This window comes from Lissotriton helveticus, chromosome 6 (genome assembly GCF_964261635.1).
Source record: "Lissotriton helveticus chromosome 6, aLisHel1.1, whole genome shotgun sequence".
NCBI lineage: Eukaryota > Metazoa > Chordata > Amphibia > Caudata > Salamandridae > Lissotriton > Lissotriton helveticus.
In genome coordinates this window covers 297,552,482-297,576,391 of record NC_136067.1, presented here as the reverse complement: position 1 = coordinate 297,576,391, position 23,910 = coordinate 297,552,482, and the positions used below count along the sequence as shown (strand labels likewise).

General features: G+C 38.1%; 1 protein-coding gene across 1 annotated transcript in view; it reads right to left on the bottom strand.

Annotated features, from left to right (window-relative positions):
• Positions 1–23,910, bottom strand: part of WDR35 (WD repeat domain 35) — a 501,592-nt gene that overhangs the window by 261,397 nt on the left and 216,285 nt on the right. Inside the window, exon 17 of the mRNA XM_078647744.1 lies at positions 1,892–2,102. Coding sequence (XP_078503870.1) covers positions 1,892–2,102 — 211 coding nt within the window. The remainder of the gene's footprint in view (positions 1–1,891; positions 2,103–23,910) is intronic.

The window sequence follows — 23,910 nt, the reverse complement described above, 5'->3', positions numbered from 1 at the left end:
AATCTGGACACTTGCCTACAATTAGACGCTTGGCGTCCCACCTTACAAACAATACAAAAGAGTGGCTCTCTCGATTTTTCCGAGTGTGAGAAGCTGGAGTGTAAGATTCCATTACTGGGACACAGCACCGAGGAATTTCACACTCTTGATTGGAATCAGATACCACATAGAGACGTGGCTGACAGATCTATTTAAAACACACTCCCGTTGTTGAACTCGCCATTGCTTCTGCTTCATTAATAAGAATACTTCTGGTCCTGATGAGAACCGGACAAAGGGTCTGGTTCGAAACGCGTCGACCCTGTATTTATTGTCGCCGTCAAAAGATTTTTGGGTTTTTTGATTAATTAATTTGGCAATTGCACGAATTAAGACATTTATGTTAGGAAGGCTGTTTATTCAGAACTGTTCCTACATCTGCTGTAAATATTTTGGAATTATTGTTTGATGGATGTTAAAAGTGAGAATGTGTTGTTGTTGTGGAAGAGTGTTGGATTGATTGTGTGAGTGAAAGGTTCGGATTGATTGGGGGTGTCACATTGAAGTATAGCTAGTTGTGTTTATGATTTTGTCTTTGTTGTTGGATTTATTGTCCTTTTACACATGTATATAAAATGCTTTTGATAAAAATAAGGTCTAATTGATTCTGAAAATAAAAAACATTGACTGATGAATTAATCTCCTAGTGCATTTATAAGTTTTAGTCATATATGCAGAAGAAAAATCTTTTTTCATAATCATTGCTCAGTATTAGCAATTGTTTAGTTTTTACGTTAAGGCACTCCAGCAGGGACGGGTGGCCCAAATATTCATGGTCTCATAAAATTCCCAAAGTTGGGCAGAGGTCGTTCCAGCTCCTGGAAGCCCAGGGATGCTCGGAGATGGCCAAGCACTGGCTCAATCATGGCCAGGCCTTGAATGCCGACACTCCCTTGTCTTGTAGGAGGACTTTGAATGATGGGGTGCAGTTGAAGACCTCTTCTACTTCTTGCTCTTCTTCCGTTTGTGGGACCTATCCTAACACCTAGGGTAGGTCCCACAAACGGAGGGACTGTGACGACGAGTGCTTGAAGTGGCTCTGCGACTGATCCCTGGACCTTCCTCTCAATCGGAATTGATACAGTCATGGCATCGCAGTAAGGAGTTTCGGGGACCGCCCACTCAAGGCCTTGGCATGCATAGTGTGACAATCGACAAAGGTCTTGGCATCATGATCGTGCTCGAGGCACTGGAGGCTGACGAAGTGTGGATCAGTCACCGACAATTGCCAGTGACAGGCGCCACAGGTCTTGAAACCAGCCTTCCTCGTGAACATCCCTGCCACTCCACGAGACAAAGTTGAAAAAAACTTCGACAAAAGTGTTGATAAAAGGTCAATTAAAATGTAACTTCTCTAGATCTGCGCTGACTGGGGCAGAAAGAAAATAACTGTCATTGGCGAGCTGGGGTGGTGCCCATATAGGCACAGCGCATGTCACTGCTGGTGTGAAAGATGCAGATGATACCACGCAGGGCCGAACAACACCAACTATTGGCACGCAGGAGTACTGCTCAAAAAAAGTCTGCATTTAGTCTGACGCCTGGGGATTATTCTAAGGTAAGTAATCTGTGGCTAGAAGTCATTAGCAGATAGTCTTTCAAAGTTCTTCAACCCCAACATGTTAGGTTTTCTAAAACTTTCAGAGATATTGCCGTTCAAATTCAAGTAAACATTTAAACAAGTGAACAAGAGATTTAGAAAAATTTCAGCAACCACTTTACATTTTTGCTCAAATCAGTTTAATTCATTTCATATACAATGTGAGCTCCAAATTATCTTGCCCATCAAGTAGTCACACAGCTGAAAATAACAATGCATGTTCCCAAGGAATGCTATCATGAATAATCATACCTCTGGATCTAAATTCCTAAAGACGTACATTCTTGTTTTCTCCATCATGGCAAACAAATCAGGATTGTCATTGGCCCATTTCATATCCCATACATCTTTGCGTTCAAATTTCAGTTGCTCTCCAATCACTTGTTGTCCTGAGCTGTCAGTTATCCGCGCCTCCAAATCCAAGAACGCTACAACTCCCGAAATATCTATAATAGCAAGACGGCTGAAGGAATATAAGAAGGTTTAGGAGTAATGGGAAGTAAAGAAATATTCCTTCATTTACAGAAACCTTAAATGAAGCACTAGTACAGTATATGGTTTTATCTTACATATATACACAAAACAGAATGTACGTTTGGAACTAGACAATCACACTTTTAAAATAAACAAAACATTAGTTCAGTAGGCAAGATATCATGTGCATGAGACAGTTGTAGTCAGATTCAATAATGTAGATTTGCTGGAAAAACAGGACATGCTAATTTGTGAGACCTGACATCCTTTTTTTGTGGTATTCCACCACACCTTTTGCCTTCACCCTATGTTTTTGCTGAATTCCTTTTTGCTGGCATAAGGACTCTGTGCCCTCCCCCCCCGCTAAACAGTGGTGAAGTGCTTGTGCTCTTTCCCTGAAGCATGGTAAAATTGGCTTACACCTAATTGGCACCTATGATTTACTCATAAGTTCCTTTTTTAAGTCCTTAGTAGATGGTAGTACATGTACCCAGGGCCTCTAATTAAATGCTACTAGTGGGCTGTGGCACTCATTTTGCCACCTACTAAAGTAAGCTTTTAAATCATGTTCAAGGCCTGCCACCGCAGCCTGTGGTGCAGTTTTAAACAGCCATTTTGACCTGGCAGAATAAACCTTTCACTATACCAAACCCGTCCTTTTTGGGTTTTGTCTGCACAGACCCTGCGCTGTGCTTATGAAATCTCTTGTATTTATTAAATCTTAAAAGGGGTTTCTTATCAGTTCCCATCACCGAATTTCTGTGTTATTTCGCTTTTGTGTGTAGTCACAATTGATGTTACCTTGCAGACAACAGGGTCATGATTTCAATGGTGCGGCAGGTGCAGTGACACCTAGACCAAAAGCTCTAGGTACCCCATTAAACACCTAAAATTGCTATATTTTACTACTAAACAGGCAGTCACAAGTCTAATTACCTTGCAAACAACAGGGTCATGATTTGAAAGGTGCAGTAACACCAGGCCCAAAAGTTGTCAGAACTCCTCTAAACACCTAATATTGCTATTGATTACTATTAAACAGGCAGTCAAAATTGCAGTTACCTTGAGTCAAAAGGGACTTAATTTAAATGGTGCAGCAGGTGCAGTGGTACCGGGGACAAACGTTGTCATAACTCCACTAAAACCAAATATTGCTATATTGTACTACTAAACAGGCAGTCACATGTGCAGTTAACTAGCAAGAGCCAGGGTCATTATTACAATGGTGCAGCAGGTGCAGGGGCATTGGGACCAAAATCTCCAGGCACCCCACTAAACACGGATTGTTGTTGTATTTTACAACTAAACAGGCAGTCACAAGTGCAGTTATCTTGCAGGCAACATTGTAATTATTTGAATGGTGCAGCAGGTGCAGTGGCGCCAGGCCCAAAAGTTGTCAGAACACCTAACATTGCTGTATTTTTTTAACTAAACAGACAGTCATAAGTGCAGTTATCTAGCAAGCACTAGGGTCATGATTTTAATAGTGCAGCAGGTGGAGTGGCACCGGGACCAAACGCTCCAGGCAACCCACTAAACACCTAATATTGCTATATTTTATTCCTAAATAGGCAACCACAAGTGCAGTTACCTTGCAGAGAACAGGCTCATGATTTGAATGGTGCAGCAGGTGCAGTGGCACTGGGGCCAAAAACTCTAAGAACCCCACTAAACCCAGATTATTGCTAAATGTTATTACTAAACAAGACACAAGTGATCTAGCAGACAATAGGGGAGTGATTTGAATGGCTCCCCACTAAACACCTAATTTTGCTATACTTAACTACTAATATTGCAATATTTTACTACTAAACAGGCAGTCACAAGTGCAGGTCCCTTCAGATAATAGGGGCATGATTTGAATGGCACAGCAGGTGCAGTAACACCAGGGCCAAAAGCTCTAGGCACCCCACTAAACACCTAATATCGCTATATTTAACTACTAAATAAGCAGTCACAAGTGCAGTTACCTTGCAGGCACTAGGGTCATGATTTCAATGGTGCAGAAGATGCAGTGACACCGGGCCTAAAGCTCTAGGAATCCCTTCAAAACACCAAATATTGCAATATTTTATTATTACACAGGCAGACACTACTGCCGTTACCTTACAGACAATAGGGTCATGACTGGAATGGTGCAGCTGGTTGGATGGCCCGGGCCAAAAAGCTTCCAGAACTACTCTAAACACACCATATTGTTTTTACCACAATTAATTCTATTATTTCTCTTTCATTTCTCAAAATATTCTTATTACTTACCTGCACTATATCACTAGTAACAGCACAATACACTGCCTTTTTGTACATAAACAAGTCATAACACTTTAACATACTTTCTGCAATGTATATTACAACTTACAACAAAAAACTGCTAATTATTAACCACATAGGCGAAACCGAATGCATTTACCAATGCTTGTTAATATTTATAATAAGTCACCCCTAAAGTAGCTCCCAAAGGCTAATAGGGACGGGAGCATAGCATTTAAAAAAGAGGCTTATATGGGTTTACGTTTTATATGTCATTACAAGGAAACCTCCTAAAGTAGTTTTTCACTGGTTTTAGGCTATGTCTCCCATAGACTAACAATGTATTACCTTATTACACTTAACAAGTGCTAACTTCAGTTTGGGACCAGATTGAGAAATATTGTTTACGTTCGAATAAATAGCGCAGTGTGCTTTTTGGTGCTAGTTCCACCTAAAACTTTAACAATTCATATATCTGGTTCTACTGATTGGATTAATGCCATTTTGGTGTCATTTTATTTTTATAAGATTTTTCTTCTGTACCGTTTCAACTTTATTACTGCTTCACTGCTGCATAAATACTTTGCACATTGCCTCTAAGTTAAGCCTGACAGCTATGCACCAAGCTACCAAAGGGTTAAACACAGGTAATTTGGTGACTTCTTGTGGTTCACCCTGACAAGGATTGTATTATCTGAGTTGTGCTTCCACTGCTCTTAACAAATAACCAAATTTCTTACACATTCCATGTCCTGAAATAGCTCCCACTAATGGTTGGAAAAGGTTGCAAAAATGTTTGTGAACAAATTAGGTTGCAGCTCCATTCTTCTTACGTATTGATTTGGGATTCATTCAGGTCTGGTAACTTATGAACGAATACCTTCATATAATATCTGTTTGTGGAAGATCTTTGAATATAATTGCCAGACAAAGGTCAGCTCTTTGAACACTCGTCTTTTCACCAAATTAAACAATCATGTCTGTTTCAGTATATTCTATTTACTAATTTAACAGCCACGGAGTTCCATGAAAATAAAATGTACCACATACATTTTAACACCAATCTTGATTATGCTCAACTATCCAAATTTATGTTTGTATCAACATGCCTAATATTTAGAAGGAAGGTAAGAAATCTAATGGACATATGACTGCTATATCATTATATAAATGCTAAAATGAAGGAATGAATAAATGGAACTGACAAATTATCTTGTATTATAATGTTTCACAATACTGAGTTCCCTCACATTTTGCAACGAGAATCAGTAATCTTGAAATCATGATTCCTTAACTGCTGATTGTATACTGTCCTCAAGGGGCCAGATGCATCATGCAAAGAAATAGCGATTCCTTATTTGCGATAATTAAGGAATCGCAAATAAGGACTCGCTGTTAGCTATGCATGATGAGGATAGCGAATAAATAAAGATTCGCTATAAATCGCAAAATACAATAGCGATTCCATATTAAGGAATCGCTATTGTTAAAAAACTCCAACCTCGCATTTAGCGATCCCGCTATTTGCGATATCGTAGATTGCGATATCGCAAATAGCGAAATCGCAAATAGCAGGAACGTGAAAACTACAGTCGCATTGGGAGCAGGCTGATGACATCACACCCAGGAAGTCATTCAGCCCATGCTGCCACCTGTGCACAGAGGAACAGAGAGGCACAAGCAGAGTGCAGGGAGAGAGAGCAGAAGAACACAAACTGTAGTTTGCTCACAGGTGGAGACAGCCAAAATGTCCCAAACAGCTACAGAGGAGGGTGCAGTGGCCAGGAAGCGAAAAATCAAGTTCAGTGAGAGTGAACTTGAGCTCCTGATTGAGGAGGTTGCAAACAACCATGAGAGGCTATTTGGGAAGCTCTCCCTTAAAGTACCAGAGGCAGAAAAAAGAAGGATATAGACCCGGATTAAAAACAAGGTGAATGCTGTGGGGGTCACACATCGCAGCATAGATGACTTAAAGAAACGCTTGTACGACCTGCGTAGTCGTGCCAAGGAGCGGATAGCGAAAAGGCTGTAGGAGGCGAAGGGGACGGGAGGAGGAAGCCCAACAGTCCCAGCCAACACAGCCCAGGAGGACATGGTTGAGGGCACAATTGAGCCTGAAGCAGTGGTGGGAGTAACGCAGCTGGACACATCCGGGGCGGCCAGTAGCACACAAGGTAAGATGCATGACAATCAACAGATCAATGTACATACTGATAGTGCCCAAATTTAAATTAACATGCAAAATCACAGTAGAAATAGTCCAGGCCACATTTTACATAGGGACACTAATGCATCATGGGACTTGTAGTCTGTAGAACCCAATTGCCTGTTAGAATACAACATAGTAAGCCCAAATGCTACCAAAATGCAGTACAGTCATTGATGAGAGACAGCGGGAGCATAAATGTATAGATTTATTAATGTTGCTCAACTAATGCAACAACACAAAATAACATTGCACTGTTTCACATCACAGATGCAGCAGAAGTAAACACTGACGACAGTGATATTGGAGACAGCACACAGGTCATCCAAGAGGCTGCTGTGTCAAAACCTGTGACACCACCACCCAAATCCAAGGCACCAGCAAAACGCAGGGCCACAGTTGCACCACTGAAGCCAATGGACTCACAACAGGAACCAGTCACTGCTCCTAGCACAAGCCGTCCAAGTGCGAGCCACACAACTATACCGCAGGCACATGTACGTCCAGGAACAAGACGTAGGCCAAGGACCCATACCTGGGCACAGGAGGCAGGAACTCCCAATGAGTGGGGTGGCGTGGAGTCACAGATGGTGCGAGTGCAATGCGTGCAAGCGAGGCATATGGGAGCCATCAACCTGCAGATGACGAAAACGAACAAAAACATATCTGTAATGGCTGAGAGTGTGAGGGAGCTCACTACTGCACTAGTGGAAGCAAACAGAGAAACAAACAACACCCTGCTGGAGGTGGCACGTGTGATGCAGGAGGGACACACCACACAGAGGAGGAGGCATCACCAGTTTGTGACCTGCATGGGCGGCTATACCAGGTCCAACAACAAGATTTGCGCCAGCATGGCACAGCTGTCACGTCGGTCTGTGGAAATGCAGATAGATATGGGCCATTGTTGTGGGGATGTGTCCAAGGCACTTTGCCAAATTACCACTGCCGTTGAACTGATGCAGTCTAGCACTGGTGGTCAGGGCAATGTTACAGGGGAAGAGGGTAGTGAGGCATCCAGCCTAAGCAGCATCACTACGCCACTCGCCACTGTCAGGAGGAGCAGTAGCCGTAGCAAACACCTCCCGCTGCATCCGGGAATGCAGATGCAGATGCAGGAGAAAGACATTTGGGTGTGAGAGGGAGGAGACGCTAAACATATTCTGAAGGGTGTAATTCAGCATGGTGACGTAACCATGTCCAAGACATTCTTTGTGACTGCATTTCAAGTCCTTTGTGTGTCTCTTGTGTCCTTCAGTGCATGCAGTTAATGTGCTAATGGCCACCAGCTCTGTTCAATTTTACACCCCTACCGCCTGACGTGGTAATAAATAGTTCACTTTCAAATGCAATTGAGTGTTGTGTGTCATTATGACATACCTTAGAAATAATGCTGGGTGATGTCTGTCCGTTTTCTTTGCCTCTCCGCTGAACTCCCAAGATGTGCCCGGCGTGGGTGTGCTGGGGGCTGGTTGCCCTCTGTGTCGGATTCCTCAATGGGGATACCTCTCCTTGTTGCTATGTTGTGCAACATTGCACATGCCGCAATTATCCTGTAGCATGTTTCCGGTTGGTACAGCATTGCTCCTCCAGTTTTATGCACGATGCGGAAGCGACTCTTGAGCAATCCAAATGTCTGTTCTATTACATTACGTGTCCTGATGTGGGCTGCATTGTACCTCTGTTGTTGTGGGCTGGCTGGGTTCAGGTATGGAGTCAAGATGTAATGCCTCACCGCGTATGCACTGTCATCTACAGAGTTACAAGCAATATGTTAGTATCAGGTATGCATTGCCATTACATAACTCGGTGATGAGTATTGTATTCAACTTACCTAGCAGGTGTCCATCGCCAAAATCACCCCTGAGCAGATGTGTGTGCAAGCCACTATGGCGGAAGATGTAGGAATCGTGAGTGCTCCCAGGGTATTGTGCAACGAGGTCGGTGATGATGTTTTTTGCATTGCACACTGCTTGGACATTTATTGAGTGATATGCTTTCCGGTTGCGGAAGATATACTCATTTACGGCAGGGGGACATATGGCTACGTGGGTGCAATCTATGCATCCGATCACGTGTGGGAACTGGGCAACTTGGTAGAAGTACTGTTTTGTTTGGCTCAATTCCTGTTGGGTTGTGGGGAAGGTGATGTGGTTGTTGATCAAAGACATCATGGCGGCCAGGAAGGATTTAAAGAACCGCGAGAGGGAGCTCTGTGATACCCCTCCGGCTTCTGCCACTATATCCTGGAAGCTACCAGACGCAAGCAGGTGCAGGCTACATAGCACCTGGACATGAGTTGGGATTGCCTGGGTCCTACGTGTTTGGCGCTGCAATAGTGGGTCCAATTCATCTATTAAGTATAGTATCATTGCTGCATTCATCCTGTACTTGTCATAAATTTGCTCACGAGTCTGTCCCAACAAAGTGATGCGCAGGCGGAAGATTCTCTCCTGGATTCTCCTTCTGGCCTGGCCAGCTGCAAGTATGCTCCTCCTCCTCGCAAAAATGTAGAGTCCTGCCATTGTGGGAGGCCACTATGGTCTCATGGGTCTGTTTAAATAGACCTCTGATGTATAGCAGGTGAGTGGATTTTTTTTTTACCACTTGATTGTGATTCCCTTTAAACTGCTAGCGCTAAATAGCGATTTTAGATGTAATCGCAATTAGCGATTTTTCATGCATCGGGTTTGCGAGTTTATTGCGATTTCGCTATATTGATTTTGCGACATCGCAAACTTTTTCGCAGTATCCTGGGATTCTCCCTAATTACGAATCGCAAAGGGGGTTCTATCTTGATTCTGGGATTTAGTTTGCGAATTCGCAATTTTGATTTTGCGAATTCGCATTTTTTGATATTTTCGGTTCATGAATGGCTTTTCTTTTTTTTGCGATCGCAATTGCTAATCTGCACCTATTGCGATCGCTATTTTGGTTGATGCATCTGGCTGAAGGTCCCTTAACTGGTATGAATTACATCATGGCACAAAGTCAGAAAAAATATATGCTGATGGCAGGATCCATGCTCTACAGTCCAAAGTGTTTCATTTCAGATTGCATCCAGTATTCATAATTTATAATGAACAAATAATTTTTTTTAGAATTAGCGCAGATCTACTCTGCATTGATTGTTTTTAGAATACGCCAAAAGGTTTATATAAACTTATATGGTTTGTGCTTAGGCTCGTACTTTCTTTAGCCATAGAAGTTTATATCAAGTTATTTTAGTCTATTTTAAACAAGCATCTAAACCAAACATTTATAAGCAGCAAACAAAAAGAGGTTGAGCTAACCATATGCGAATCACCACCTTCAGCCTCAATTAGAAAGATGTCAGGTGCTGCTACCAGGGGACAAATATATATAAAACACAATAAAGGAAAGTGGCAAAGACACAGAGCCCTCAGCGTGACACTACAGTAGAGAAAACATTAATGTGGTTGTCTTCCTTGGATTTCATCAGGAGAACTCCCATTTATGGCCTTCCTCAACGAACGAGCCGAATGAACCAATATTACAACTTATCATATATTAATGAGGAACCAGATAGCTTAAGGACATTATGGTTTCTGACCGTTCCTCCATCAGTTTGTCACATGTGCATGACAGAAACAAATGCTTTTCTTTATGGTTAAATCTGGCTGGCGGGAAGTTGCCCTCATGCAACGCCACAAGCATCAATACAAATGTAGTCTTTTGCCTACTTAGGTCCACATAAAAATTTCAATTAAGATTAACTAAAACTATCTAGACCCACTGTCTTTCTCAAGGAATTTTAGATTCTTGTGTTGTAATTATTTGCAGTATTCAAGGAATTCTGAGACAGTTTTTTCAGAAATAATGGCCAATATATTTTACATTTCTCCCCTATTTGTTCTGTTTCCAATGCCAAGGTTTCCATTTCCAAAAGCTCTTAGATTTGAAAGTACCAGTTCCATCTATCAGGGATGTCTTTTTCCGATATCTAGAGGTGATACCCTGACTGGCTGTGCATAATGTCAAGTCAATCTGCTTACCCTGGAGTGTGCATTGGAAACCGGCCATTTTGGCTGGGTTTCCCCCAAATTTTGTTGCATTCCATTGCTGAACCAGTTTTGTTGGCATTAGGACACAACTTTTTTCCTGCTAACATGCTACAATTGGCATATATCTGATTGGTACATTTAATTTACTTGTAAGTCCAAAAGTAATGGTACTACATGTTCCCAGGGCCTGTAATGAAATGCTACTAGTGGACCGCTGCACACATTGTACCGCCTACTAAAATAGCCTGGTAAAACATGCCTACAGGCCTGCCACTGCAGCCTGTGTGCACAGTCTTAAATTGCCATTTCGAACTGGCAAATAAACCTTTGGCTAGTACTAAACCTTCCTTTTTAATATTTATAAGTCACCCCTGGGGCAGACTCTAATGGCTCATAGTGCAGGATGCACTGTATTTAGAAAGTAGAGCATGTCTACTTATGTTTTACATGTCCTGGCAGTGAAAAACTCAAAGCCATTTTTCACTGTTGTAAGGCCTATATATACTGTTTAGACTCAAATGAATTGTAATTTAAAATCCTCTTTAATGGTAAAGTCAGATTGTAAGTCACAATTCAGAAAATGCCACTTTTAGAAAGTTGGCATTTTGTTATCTCAACCACAGGTGCCTTCGGCCAGTCAGTTGACTGTGAATGTCTCTGCTGTTGGGGTTTGTATATTGTTTCCAGATAGTAACACAAAGGGGACTTACGTGTAGACAGGATGGGCCACCCTGGCAGGATGACTGAGGGAGGAGTGGTACCCGGCCATAATTACATTTCAAAGGGCCTTGCCTGCAGCACAAACAATGGAATCTGACACCAGGCCTGCCCTGCCTTCTGCCACCCCCAGGCAGTTTGGAGCCTTGACAGGGAAACGGGAAGACCTTTACAGAGCCAGTGTTGGCACCAGCTATGCTATAACACTGGACCTCCAGAAACACTCTTCAGAACATTCATGAACCTGTGGACATTAGAGAAGAAGGACTGCCCTGCTGCCAGAGGACTGTCCTGCTGCTTGAGGACTGCCTTACTGTCTAAATAGGAAGACTTGAAAGCGTAACTTCATTCCAGGCTAAGCTAAGTGGCTTACCTCCTGTGTGAGATACAAGGACACAACAAGCTCCTGAGGCCTCCTTGCACCTGCCTAGGGGACCTGCTGCACAGGCTCTGCAAATGGTCCAGCTTGAGCCATGCTGGCCCCTGCTGGAGTGAGTTTCTGATCACCAAGAGGTGCCCTCCAGAATCTGGGCCCTTGGCTGGAATCAGTTTAAGCTCCTCCAAAGAAGAAAATTGTGAAATCATGAGGTTTGGGCTCTTCCTGACTGTGACCGGGCCCCTTTCCCCCGACATTACCGCAAACATGAAGCTCTGTTGAGACCTGCTCTTCATGCTACAGAGACCACTAGCAACACCAGATCTGCACTGTGCGCAACAGCGGTAACTGCCAGCGGTAACCACTAATGCCAAACTCCACCAACGAGTGTCCACGACGCCTGATCAGCTCTTCAAGCTACAGCAACGACGCCTACCTGCTCTTTGCGCTACAACGATGACCATCCGCGATGCTCTCCCTGGTTCTCGCTAACTCTTCCACCACGACAGAACTCTTTGCCCCAGACTCAGAAGGTAACTCTTCAGCAGGACTAATTTGGTCCCTGAATCCAACCTGTGATCTATTGCGGTTGGCCTGACTTTTCCCCAATGAAATGTGACCAAATGGGTGTACAGTCTTAATATCGTGTCATTTATTTCGACTGGACATAATATCGACTAGAGAATATCGAGATGGCATTAATATCGAGGTAAGTAATATCGATTTTTTTTTAATCGATTGTTATGTATGTAAAAAATATCGACATAAAAAATATCGAGTAAGTAATATCGTCAGTAAAAAATATCGATATGTTTATTAGTTTAAAAATATCGAAAGTTGTGTTATCGACTGTCACAATATCGACTCTCATGATATCGAATTTTAATATGTATATATATAATATGTAATAGTTCAATGTACATTGTTTTAATGTTTTATAATAGCATTTTGTGTTAAAATGTATTAATTTTATTTATTTATTTATATAGAATTAATGTTAAAAATAATTAATAAATTAAAAAAAAATTATATTACTATAATAATTTCTAGGAGCGGGTAGTGGGTTTTTAGGGGAATAGGGTGGGAAGTATTTTAAAAATAATTAATTAATTATGTAAATATATTAATTGGTATTAATTAATTAATTATGTAAATATATTAATTGGTATTAATTAATTAAATATGTAAATATATTAATTGGTATTAATTAATTAAATATGTAAATATAATTATTAGTATTAATATGTAATTAATTGTTAAATTACTATTTAATTAAATATATAATATGTAATTGGTAAATATGTTATTTTAATAGCTTATTTGAGAATTATGCTTATTTAAATCATTTTTTTCATGTAGCCGGTTGTGGGATTATAGGGGATTAGGGTGGGAAGTAATTTAATAGTAAGTAATTAAATCTGTTAATTAATTAATTGGTAAGAATAAGTAAATACTTGTTATTTATCTAAAATATGTTAATTATATATAATTTAATTGTTAATTTATTTAAATAAATGGAATTATTGTTGAATATGTAAAATCAAACTTTTTTAGGATATGTAGTGGGTTGTGGGATTATAGGGGAATAGGGTGGGAAGTAATTTAATTGTAAGTAATTAATTATGTTAATTAGTTAATTGTTATGAATAATTAAATATTTGTAAAATAAATTAAATATGTTAATTATATTTTATGTAATTGTAAATTTATTAACATTAATGCTATTATAGTAAATTATGTTACATATCACATTTTTATGTTATGTAGTGGGTTGTGTGTTAATAGGGGTATAGGGTGGGAAGTTAATTAATTATAAGTAATGACATATGTTAATTAATTAATTGGTATTCATAATGAAATAATTGTTAAAGACTTAAAATATGTTAATTATATAGATATAAATAGATATAACTAATATTATAATAATTAAATATAAAATATATATATATGAAATATTATTGTCTAATTACATTTAATTACATATATATATAATATATTTATAATTAGATATATAAAGATATATATAACATATATATATATAATTATAGATATTCTCATATATATATTATTTTGTATTTGGGGAAAGAGGTTGGTTTAGTCTTCTGGGTTACTTTTCTGTTTGGTTATTAAGGGGTATATGTTGTGTGCAGAGTCAGTTGTCAGTTTTTTGGTAAAGGTGTATTTGTAGGGGTCAGGGTCAGTTTTCATTTAGTGGGTAAAGGGGTATTTTTAGGGGTCAGGGTCAGTTTTCAGTTAGTGGGTAAAGGGGTATTTGTAGGGTTCAGGGTCAGTTTTCAGTATTTGGGTAAAGGGTAATTTTTTTCTTTCAGAGTCAGTTTTCAGTTTGTGGATAAAGGTGTTTTTAGGGGTCAGGGTCAGTTCTCAGTTTTTGGGTAAAGGGGTATTTGTAGGGGTGAGGGTCAGTTTTCAGTTAGTGGGTAAAGGAGTATTTGTAGGGGTCAGGGTCAGTTTTCAGTTAGTGGGTAAAGGGGTATTTTTAGGGGTCAGGGTCAGTTTTCAGTTAGTGGGTAAAGGGGTATTTTTAGGGTTAAGGGTCAGTTTTCAGTATTTGGGTAAAGGGTATTTTTTTGGTTGCAGGGTCAGTTTTCAGTTTGTGGGTAAAGGGGTATTTTTAGAGGTCAGGGTCAGTTTTCAGTTTTTGGGTAAAGGGGTATTTTTAGGGGTTAGGGTCAGTTTTCAGTTAGTGGGTAAAGGGGTATTAGTAGGGGTCAGTGTCAGTTTTCAGTTAGTGGGTAAAGGGGTATTTTTAGGGGTTAGGGTCAGTTTTCAGTTAGTGGGTAAAGGGTTATTTTTAGGGTTAAGGGTCAGTTTTCAGTATTTGGGTAAAGGGTCTTTCTTTGGTTGCAGGGTTAGTTTTCAGTTTGTGGGTAAAGGGGTATTTTTAGAGGTCAGGGTCAGTTTTCAGTTTTTGGGTAAAGGGGTATTTTTAGGGGTCAGGGTCAGTTTTTAGTTAGTGGGTAAAGGGGTATTTGTAGGGGTCAGGGTCAGTTTTCAGTTAGTGGGTAAAGGGGTATTTTTAGGGGTCAGGGTCAGTTTTCAGTTAGTGGGTAAAGGGCTATTTTTAGGGTTAAGGGTCAGTTTTCAGTATTTGGGTAAAGGGTATTTTTTTGGTTGCAGGGTTAGTTTTCAGTTTGTGGGAAAAGGGGTATTTTTAGAGGTCAGGGTCAGTTTTCAGTTTTTGGGTAAAGGGGTATTTTTAGGGGTCAGGGTCAGTTTTCAGTTAGTGGGTAAAGGGGTATTTTTAGGGGTCAGGGTCAGTTTTCAGTTAGTGGGTAAAGGGTTATTGTTAGGGGTCAGGGTCAGTTTTCAGTTAGTGGGTAAAGGGGTATTTTGTGGGTTCTGGGTCAGTTTTTAGTTTGTGGGTAAAGGGGTGTTTTTAGGGCTTTGGGTCAGTTTAGGGTTTTAGGTTAGAGGGATACAGGGTAAAAATATGGTCAATTTAAATGTCTATTAAATTAGTTACTTTTTCATATATTTTATATAAAATATTTGAATTAATATACATTAAAACAATTATTGGTATTGTAGGACTTTAAATATTAATACATTTTTAAACATATTTAAATGTATAAGGTATTTTTTAATAGATTATTTAATATGCAAATAATATTTATATACAATAATAAAGAAGGAAACATAGACAGGGTTAAATGCCATAAATGAAAAATTGTTTATTCACATATAAAATTTATTTGTAAGTAGAGAATCATTTTTTATTTATAATCAAAAATTTTCATTCAATGTTTTTATTAACATAACAAAAATATGAAGTACATGTATATGTTTTTAACACATAAATTATATTAACATAATTTTTTTATCTTTTACATATATTAACATTTAAATAGTTTCTGAAACAAATTGGTAATATGTACTTTTTATTTAATAACAAAATATTTATTCAGATACACATTGAATTTATTGTGATTGCAAATTATGTACATTTTTTTGTAATTGTAACATTTTTGTTTATTACCAAGTCATGTTATATTTTTGGAAATAATTATTATGAATATTGAACATATTTATAATATTCATTTTTAAATACATAAACACCAAAAACATTTATTATATACATACATAATGTTTTACATAATATTTGCAAATTTAAAAAAAACATTTCTTGTAACAAACTTATATATGCAATTTATTTTTACATTAACATTATTTACTAAATGTATTTATAAATCAAAAATTATTTTTTTAACTATAACATAACAGTTGAATAATTATTTCAAACTTATGAATATTTATGAAATAATTGTATACACTTTAAAAAAATATTTACACTTAATATAATACTCTGTGTATTTTTTAAAGTGTTGGAATATAGAAATTAAATAGCATTTAGCTGTATACAGGGACTACTTTTTAACCGCGTAATGTTACTTAGGCGTATTTGGTGCTTCAACAGATCGCGGTTGGGTGCTGCTTCGCGTTAGAGAGGGTAAGTTTGTTTTAATTGTGTTTTATAAGTTTCTGAACTTATTGCTAGTGTATGTGTGCTGTGTTTATGTTTATGTAGGTAGAGTTAATTAGAGAACATTGTGTGTTCGGTGTTAGGTAGAGTGTACGATATTGGATTTTTACCGCGTTTTTGTTGTAGGTGTGTGAGGTGAGGTAATATGTTTAAATGTTACTAAGATAATATGTTTGATGTATAAATATGTGTTTTTATATATGTATGGGTGTTTTTATGTGGGTGGGTATGTTATTTATTTTTTCTAGGTTATCGTCGCGTTTCGCTGTTTTGGAGGACTCCCTTCTTTTTTGATCACAGCTGTGTAACGAGTATTATATACTCTTATTTTTGCACACTATTTTTTGGGTTTTTACATTTTCTTGGAGCGTTTATTTTTCGCCATTACGGATTTTTGGGTTTTCTATGGTATCTGGTGTCTACTGAAGTGGAAAGGAGTCGCTATGCATTTGCTTGTATTTTTGCATTTTTTTTGGGCTTTCATGGATTGTATGGGTTTTTGGAATGGTGTCCTATGGATTGCTTGGAATTGGATTACGTTTGAAGCTGCATCAGAAATATAAGTATTTTCTGGATTTTTAATGGGTGGGAAAACTGTTTTTAATTTTGCTTTACTTACGTTGTATGTAACATTTTGTAAATACATTATCTAAATACATTTTATATATGTTAATATTATGTATTTGATAATTTAATTGCAATTTGTTACATATTATAATGAAGAATTTTAGGAAAAATATGTTTAGTTTTACGTGTATGGTTATGTAATGTTTTAAAGAATAGTTTTGGCAATCATTGATAGATATTCTAGTCCTTTGCTAGTTGGATAGAGGGTAACTTGACTTTGGAGTGTGTTATACATTTTTTTAGTTTCTTTGGTGAGTTTAGGTCCAATCAAAGTTACTGATTGCTCCATTCGGAGCTCCTGGTAACTTTGTTCTTTTTGTAAGGATTGTATTAATTTGTGAAGGGTAGGCGTTCCTCGGCCTGTAGTTGCTTGGAAGGCATTGTGCCATCCTTCAACTGCATTGTTTGTTTTTGCTTCCTTATTTAGTGTGCTAAGGTAGACATTCCACCAAGCTATTTGGTATTTGGGTTGTCTTCTATGGCCTGATCTGTGTAGCCTTCCTACCCATGTGTCTTCGAAGTAGTCAAGCATAGGGCTTAGTTTATCTTCGTTTCTTTTATAGTAGGGGCTGTCTATTAATAAGTTATAGTGCTCAGTTACATCTGTTAGTGGAACATAGGCTAGGGCGATGAGTTTTTTGATTTGATAAGCAAATGTGCTATCAGTGGCGTATTGGATACTCAAGGTTGATTTTTGTAGATGTCGCCAGATACATTGATTAAAGTGGTAATAGCAACCTTGTATTGCTGTGTGTGGGTATGTTTTAAGGATGCTGTTTATCATAGCTTTTTCAAAGTCAATGATAATTTTTTGTGGAAAATAGTTGTTAGTATGTTGCTTGACTTCAGTTAGTATTTCTTGATAGGTAGTTTGCTGTTTGTTTGGTAGAAGGGCATAAAGGAATGGAATATTTGCATTTTGGAAATGACCATGGATGGTGTATAATTGATAAAAAGGTTTGGGGCATACAGAAAAAGTACCGTCCATCATCCAAGTTTGGCATTGGGTAAGTTTTGTCATGTTGTTTGCTGTGGCAAACAGTATAATTCTTTTATCTTTAGATTTGTTGTCATAGAGTATAAAATTTTCTTTATTGTGAGTTACAGAGAGTTCAGGTGGAATTTGGACTTCTTCTAAAGTTTTTGGTGTGGGAGGAGTAGTGCATGTTGCTCTTTTTTGTCTAGCTACTGTTCTTTTAAGGGATTCTATAGATGGTAATTGGCTAGAAGCATGTTGGGGAAGTACACTTAAATGGTGTTTCAGAATAGCAGTTGTTGGTTGATCAGTGCTAGTACTAGCTTCTTTAAGGGAATCTAGCATTTGTCTAATCTCTATTTCTGTTACATTGGGTGGGTGATTATGTTCTTTAGTATAAGTAACAGTAGTTTCCTGAGTTATAGCTCTACCATAACATTTGTTGGCATAATATTTCGTACACTTCCAAAACACTTTCAAATCTTTTTGTTTCTCTTGAGTGTAGACATATCCCATGTAACAAAGAAGCATTTTCCCTTTTTGTGAATAAATGAATTTAGCTCCTTCAGTCATGATAGTATTGTAGTGCTAGGAGGTAATTAAAAGAGAATGTAAATATTTTTTAAGGAAAAAAAATGTTCTAATCACATTATACAGTTTCACACATTTGTATTTTACCTGTAAATGTTTTGATGCTTTCAAGTCGTTATTTTCAGCTGTTGATGTTCTTCAAACTGTTATTTTCTGTGTATATCTTTTTGTACCTGTGGAAGTTGAGAAAATGTGTAGAAATATTTTATTACTATTTATGATAATTTGTTCGACGTTTTTTGCTAGTTTAGATTTAGTTACCTATCTATTAATTCTCGATTTTACATTTCTAATATATACTTACTTTTTTATATGTAACTTTTGATGTCCAGGTGTTGTGTAGGTCTTCTGTTTTTTTTTTCATCTGTAGGATGAGTGCTAAAAAAAAAAGATATATTTGATGTATTTTGCTTTAAAATATAGGTGTGAGCTTTGAGAGTTACATTTTCGCTGACTAATAATGTAGTAGTACTTACTTTAGATATGTGTAGGTCTCTTTCTGTTGAAGTCCATCAGTTTTCTTCCAGAAATCCAGCAGAGTTTCGTCTTCCTTTACTTAGGAGATGTATACTGCGTTTTTAGTTACTTATTATTTCATTTATATAGTATTAGGTTAATTGTTTCAGAAATAGGATTGGTTGTTTAAATGGATAGTCTGTTTTTATTTGTTGATTTGAATTTTTTTTTCTGTTATGCTAATTGCTTTCCTTATATGGGTGACGCCAATTAACGTTTATTGAATGTGTAAGGATTTATTTTGTATAGGTAATGTTCTAGGTAATGTTATTTTGATATTTGTAAAGTGGAGGAATATATATAATTAGTTGTAAAAAATGTGTAGAAGGTCGAAACATTGTTTATGTATTATAAAATGTATTTTAGTATTTATTGTGTGTTGTAAATGTTATGAAAATAAATAATATATGTCATCTATTTATATTAACTAAATCTGGTTTTTTATGATCAGTATGACTTAATTATTAAATAATAAAGTCATTTATTTTAGGATCTATTAATGGCGATTTTTTTACAATCGATAAATTTGCTATCTATGTTTGTGTAATCGATATTTTGACTGTTGTTATATAAATATTTAATAATCGGTGTTTTAGAAATCGATAATGTTGTGAGTCGATATTGTTGTAGTCGTTGTTTTTAGTAGTCGATATTGTGTAGTCGATATTTTTGATGTTTGTTGTGTAAGTATAGTAAATCGATAATTTTGTTGTCGATAATTAGTCATCGATATTTTGTCCAGTCGATATTCGGTCTGTCGAGGTTATGTCAGTGATCCGACCAAATGACTGCGAGTGGCGATTTGTGCCTTTAGATGCTATTTTCACTTGAAAATGTTAATTTGAACATCTACGGTTCTACTGATTGGATTTTTGTCGTTTGCGCGTCATTTTAATTATTAAAAATTACTCTATTATTCTACATTGGTTTGGGATTTCTTAATGTTTTATTTTTGCTTTATTACTGTTTGTGTGCTGCATAAGTACTTTACACTTTGCCTATAATTAAATCCTGACTGCTTTGTGACAAGCTACCGGAGGTTTAAGCAATTATTACTTTAACTTAGTGACTTTTTTGTGGTTTACCCTGTCGAGGATTTGGGTTGCTGCCGGAGTGGGGATTCCACCCCCTTAACCAATAACTCAATTTCTTTCAGTAACTATAATAGGAAGGTCAGAGAATTTGGGAGCCCAACAGGGCTTAACCTGAAATCTAGTGATAGTTGTTTGAAATATGAAATCAATTGCATGAAGAACTTCATTCCAGAAGATTTTTAGCATTGAGCATTCCAGTAATATAAGCTTATCCCACAGTATCTTCTCCTCCAACAATTACTAGTTGTACAGGGATCCGATTGATGTAGTTTACGAGTAGTAGGATGACATTAATTATATTTTTTATTAAAACTTTGCTTGCTGTTTAATTTGTTAGTGGTCAAACCGGACCAGAGGAATATATATCGTTCTACTCACTCAGTGAAAACCAGCCCTAAGTATTCTTCCTAACTCCATTGTCTCAGGGATTTCTTAGCCATGGAGTGTTTAACAATATGTTTCCTAATATGGAAGCTGAGAAAGAATAATCACATATTTTGTGCCTTAATAACAGATGCTTTTATTGAACATGTCATTGCACTTGTGATGCTATGTTATGTTAGGAATTAAAAAAAAAAAAATAAAGTGCCTGGTTACTCCATTCAGAGTGTCCCCATGCTGGAATCCAACTGCGAACCTTGTAGAGCCTGCCCAAAATTGACTAATAACCTAAGGATTGTCTGAAGAAATAGGTCTTCGGTTTTTTCCAGAATAGGACTTCAGAAGATTCCGCTCTTAGGTGCAAAGGGAGTAGATTCCAAAGTAGGGCAGCCAAAAAGCTAAAGGAACTTCCGTCCAAACGTGCTCTATGTATTTTTGGAGTCACTATCAGGGCAGTCCCTGAAGATCTGAGGACATTCAGAGAAAATCTTAACATGTACTAATAAGTTCTGTGATTGAATTTCAAATACATTTTTTTATTACCATGTAGTGATTATTAACTTTGATATGTTTGCAAAGTTTAATGTATTTTGGAGGCCTAGAAACCATTTGATTCAGTGTTGTACCACTGCCCATTTTCTTGCATTGTGCAGTAAGATTAGCCATGAAATAAAAACTGGCAGTGAGAAGCACAAATAAAAAATGTAAAAAAACAATGAAATCCAACTAATTTTAAAACAGCCAAGTTTTCAATTTTTTCTGAAGGAAAGGAGAGTTGGCCTCTTTCATATTAACAGGAAGGGTATTTCATAATTTGAGTACTTCGACCTCCCCAACTCGCAGTTCTGATCCTTGGTACCAACATTAATCTGGCATTTGTAGACCTTAACTGTCTGCCTGGGTGATACCATGAGAAGAGGTGTTTCAAAGGCACCTGTCCTGTCCTATTTACTGCTTTATAGGCAAGGCAGAGTACCTTAAACTTAATACGTTGCACCACAGGCAACCAGAGGAGCTTCTGCATTTCTTCTTTGATTGATTGGTACTTGGGTATATTCAATAAGAGCTTGGCTGCAGCATTCTGCACCATCTGACGTTTCTTCAAATGTTGTTTCTGTAACCCAAGATATAGGGCGTTACAATAAAATAACTTTGACAGCACCAAGGTAGTTACAACTGTTTTCCTAAGATCAAAGGGAATGTAAGGCATAACCTTCTTAAGTTTTGTGAGCAGATAGCAAGAAGCTGAGACTGTGGCATTAGTTTGTTGGGCGTAGGTAAGTTTATTATCTATCAATTCTGCAAGATTTCTGGCCTCTACTGGATATGGGGTCTGTCCAAATTCGGCTGGCCACCACAGTCCGTCCCTATTCCGGTTGAAGTTTACCAAAGATAACCACTTTGGTTTTGTCCGAATTCAGCTTTAGACAATGTCTTCCTATACAGAGGCTGATTTCGCTCATGCAGTGCTGAAACTGCATTGCCGGGGATAATGTATTTTTGTATGCCGCAACAACAATCTGAGTGTCGTAGGCATATGATGTCAATTTAAAACCGAACTGCTGTATTAAAGGTGCAAGTTCTGAAACATAAATATTAAACAAAGAAGGACTTAACGACGAACCTTGAGGGACCCCGCATGGCAATACATAGGGAGTTGCCTGAAACTGATCAAGGGACACTGTCTGCTTTCTATTCTTTAAGAACGATGATATCAAAGACTGGGCAAGGTCCTTGACCCTTATGTGTTCGAGACGTTGAAGCAGTATATCATGGTGCACAGTATCAAAGGCCGCAGACAAATCGAGGAGAATCAGTACAGCGGCCCCGCCCTTGTCCATCACTGCTCTTATCTCCTCAGTGGTGTTGATAAGATCTGTCTCAGTGCGAAAACCAAACTGAGAGGGGTCAAGTAATTAATTTTCTTGAATGAACTGAGTGAGTTGGATATTCATTATTTTCTCGACTATTTTTACGGGGAAAGGGAACCTAGCAATCGGACGATAGTTACTGGTCATGGAAGTATATAGGTTTGCTTTTTTAATAAAGGAAGGATGGCTGCATCTTTCCAAACTGCTGGGAAAATGCCCAATAGGAACATATTGTTAAAAATATTTGTTAAAATTGGGCTTACTTCCCCTGCTATGTTTTTCAAAACTGCCGGGGGGCAGGGGTCTGATGGTGATCCCGATTTAGTTTCCTGAATAAGTTTTCCCACCAACTCACTAAATACTTGTGAGAAGATCAACAACTCATTCTTTTGAGTCTCAGTGATGGGAGGGACTTCGACTGCCCTGTTAGGAATAGCAGTGAAGATGTTATTTATGTCATTGACTTTATTCCTGAATGCACCTGCAATGTTATCACATAAGGATTGACCGTTCACTGATGAAGAACTATTGGGTATGGTTGTAAGCTTCTTCACCACCTGAAATAACTGTTTTGCTGAATTTGTGGAGCATTCTGTCTGTTCAGTAAAGAAGATCCTTTTTTCGGTAGCTAGTAAGAATTTATAGTTAGCTAATACATGTTTATAGCTATCTTTTTCCTCTGCCTCATAGTTCACTCTCCAGCGCCTTTCCAGTCTACGACATTTTGTTTCTCTAGTCGCCGAGCTTCCGTAAACCAGGGAGCTGAGGGTTGAATATGATTCCCAGTGTTTTTACCATTCGGCACCGTCGCCGTAAAGGCATTATTCAGCCAATCTGTGTATTCCTCAACAGCCTGATACACCTGTTTGATCAAGCTTGGTCGTGTCTGCTCCAGTTGAGGTTCAAGCATGTTAATATCTAACTTGTTCCATGCTTTGAAATATTTTCTCTGTGCTTTAGCAACACTGGCTTCCGGTGAGATCTGGGAAGGATATTCAAATAAGACCGAGGAATGATCTGACCAAACAATAGGAAGGATATTTTTTACTATCATTTCTGGTACCGAGGAAAAGATACCATCCAGGGTGTGCCCTGCCTGGTGTGTAGGTTTATGTACCTGCTGAGTGAGTCACAGCATATCTAGAGTTTCCGTAAACATTACTGTATCTTTATCTGACAACAACTCAAGGTGTATGTTAAAATCACCCAAAATTGTAAACCTCCTTGGAGTGAGGTAAGGTTCTAAGAGTGAGTCTAAATTAGCGATGAAATTAGTTCTTGACCCCGGAGGGTGATAAATGAGAGTGCCCTTAAAGGTGTTTTTTGGGCTTGATTCTATTGAGAAGTTTAGCCCTTCATAGTGAGGATTATGTACTGGGGAAAAGGTGGCTCTAAGATGTTCACGGTAAATGACAGCAAGTCCGCTCCCTCGCTTAATGGGTCTGTCAAGTCTGGACGAAATGTAGCCCTGAGGGGCTGCGACCACAAAGTCAGACGATAAATCTGCCCATGTTTCTGTGAGGAATAACACATCCAAGTTATATTGCAATTTCAACTTTGTGCTTTGCATGTGACCTCACATTAATCAGACCACAACATATCTCTGTCAATCTGTGAGTCAGTATCGGTTTAGATTTTGGCTTTAGCTGCCAAGCCTAATTCCCTC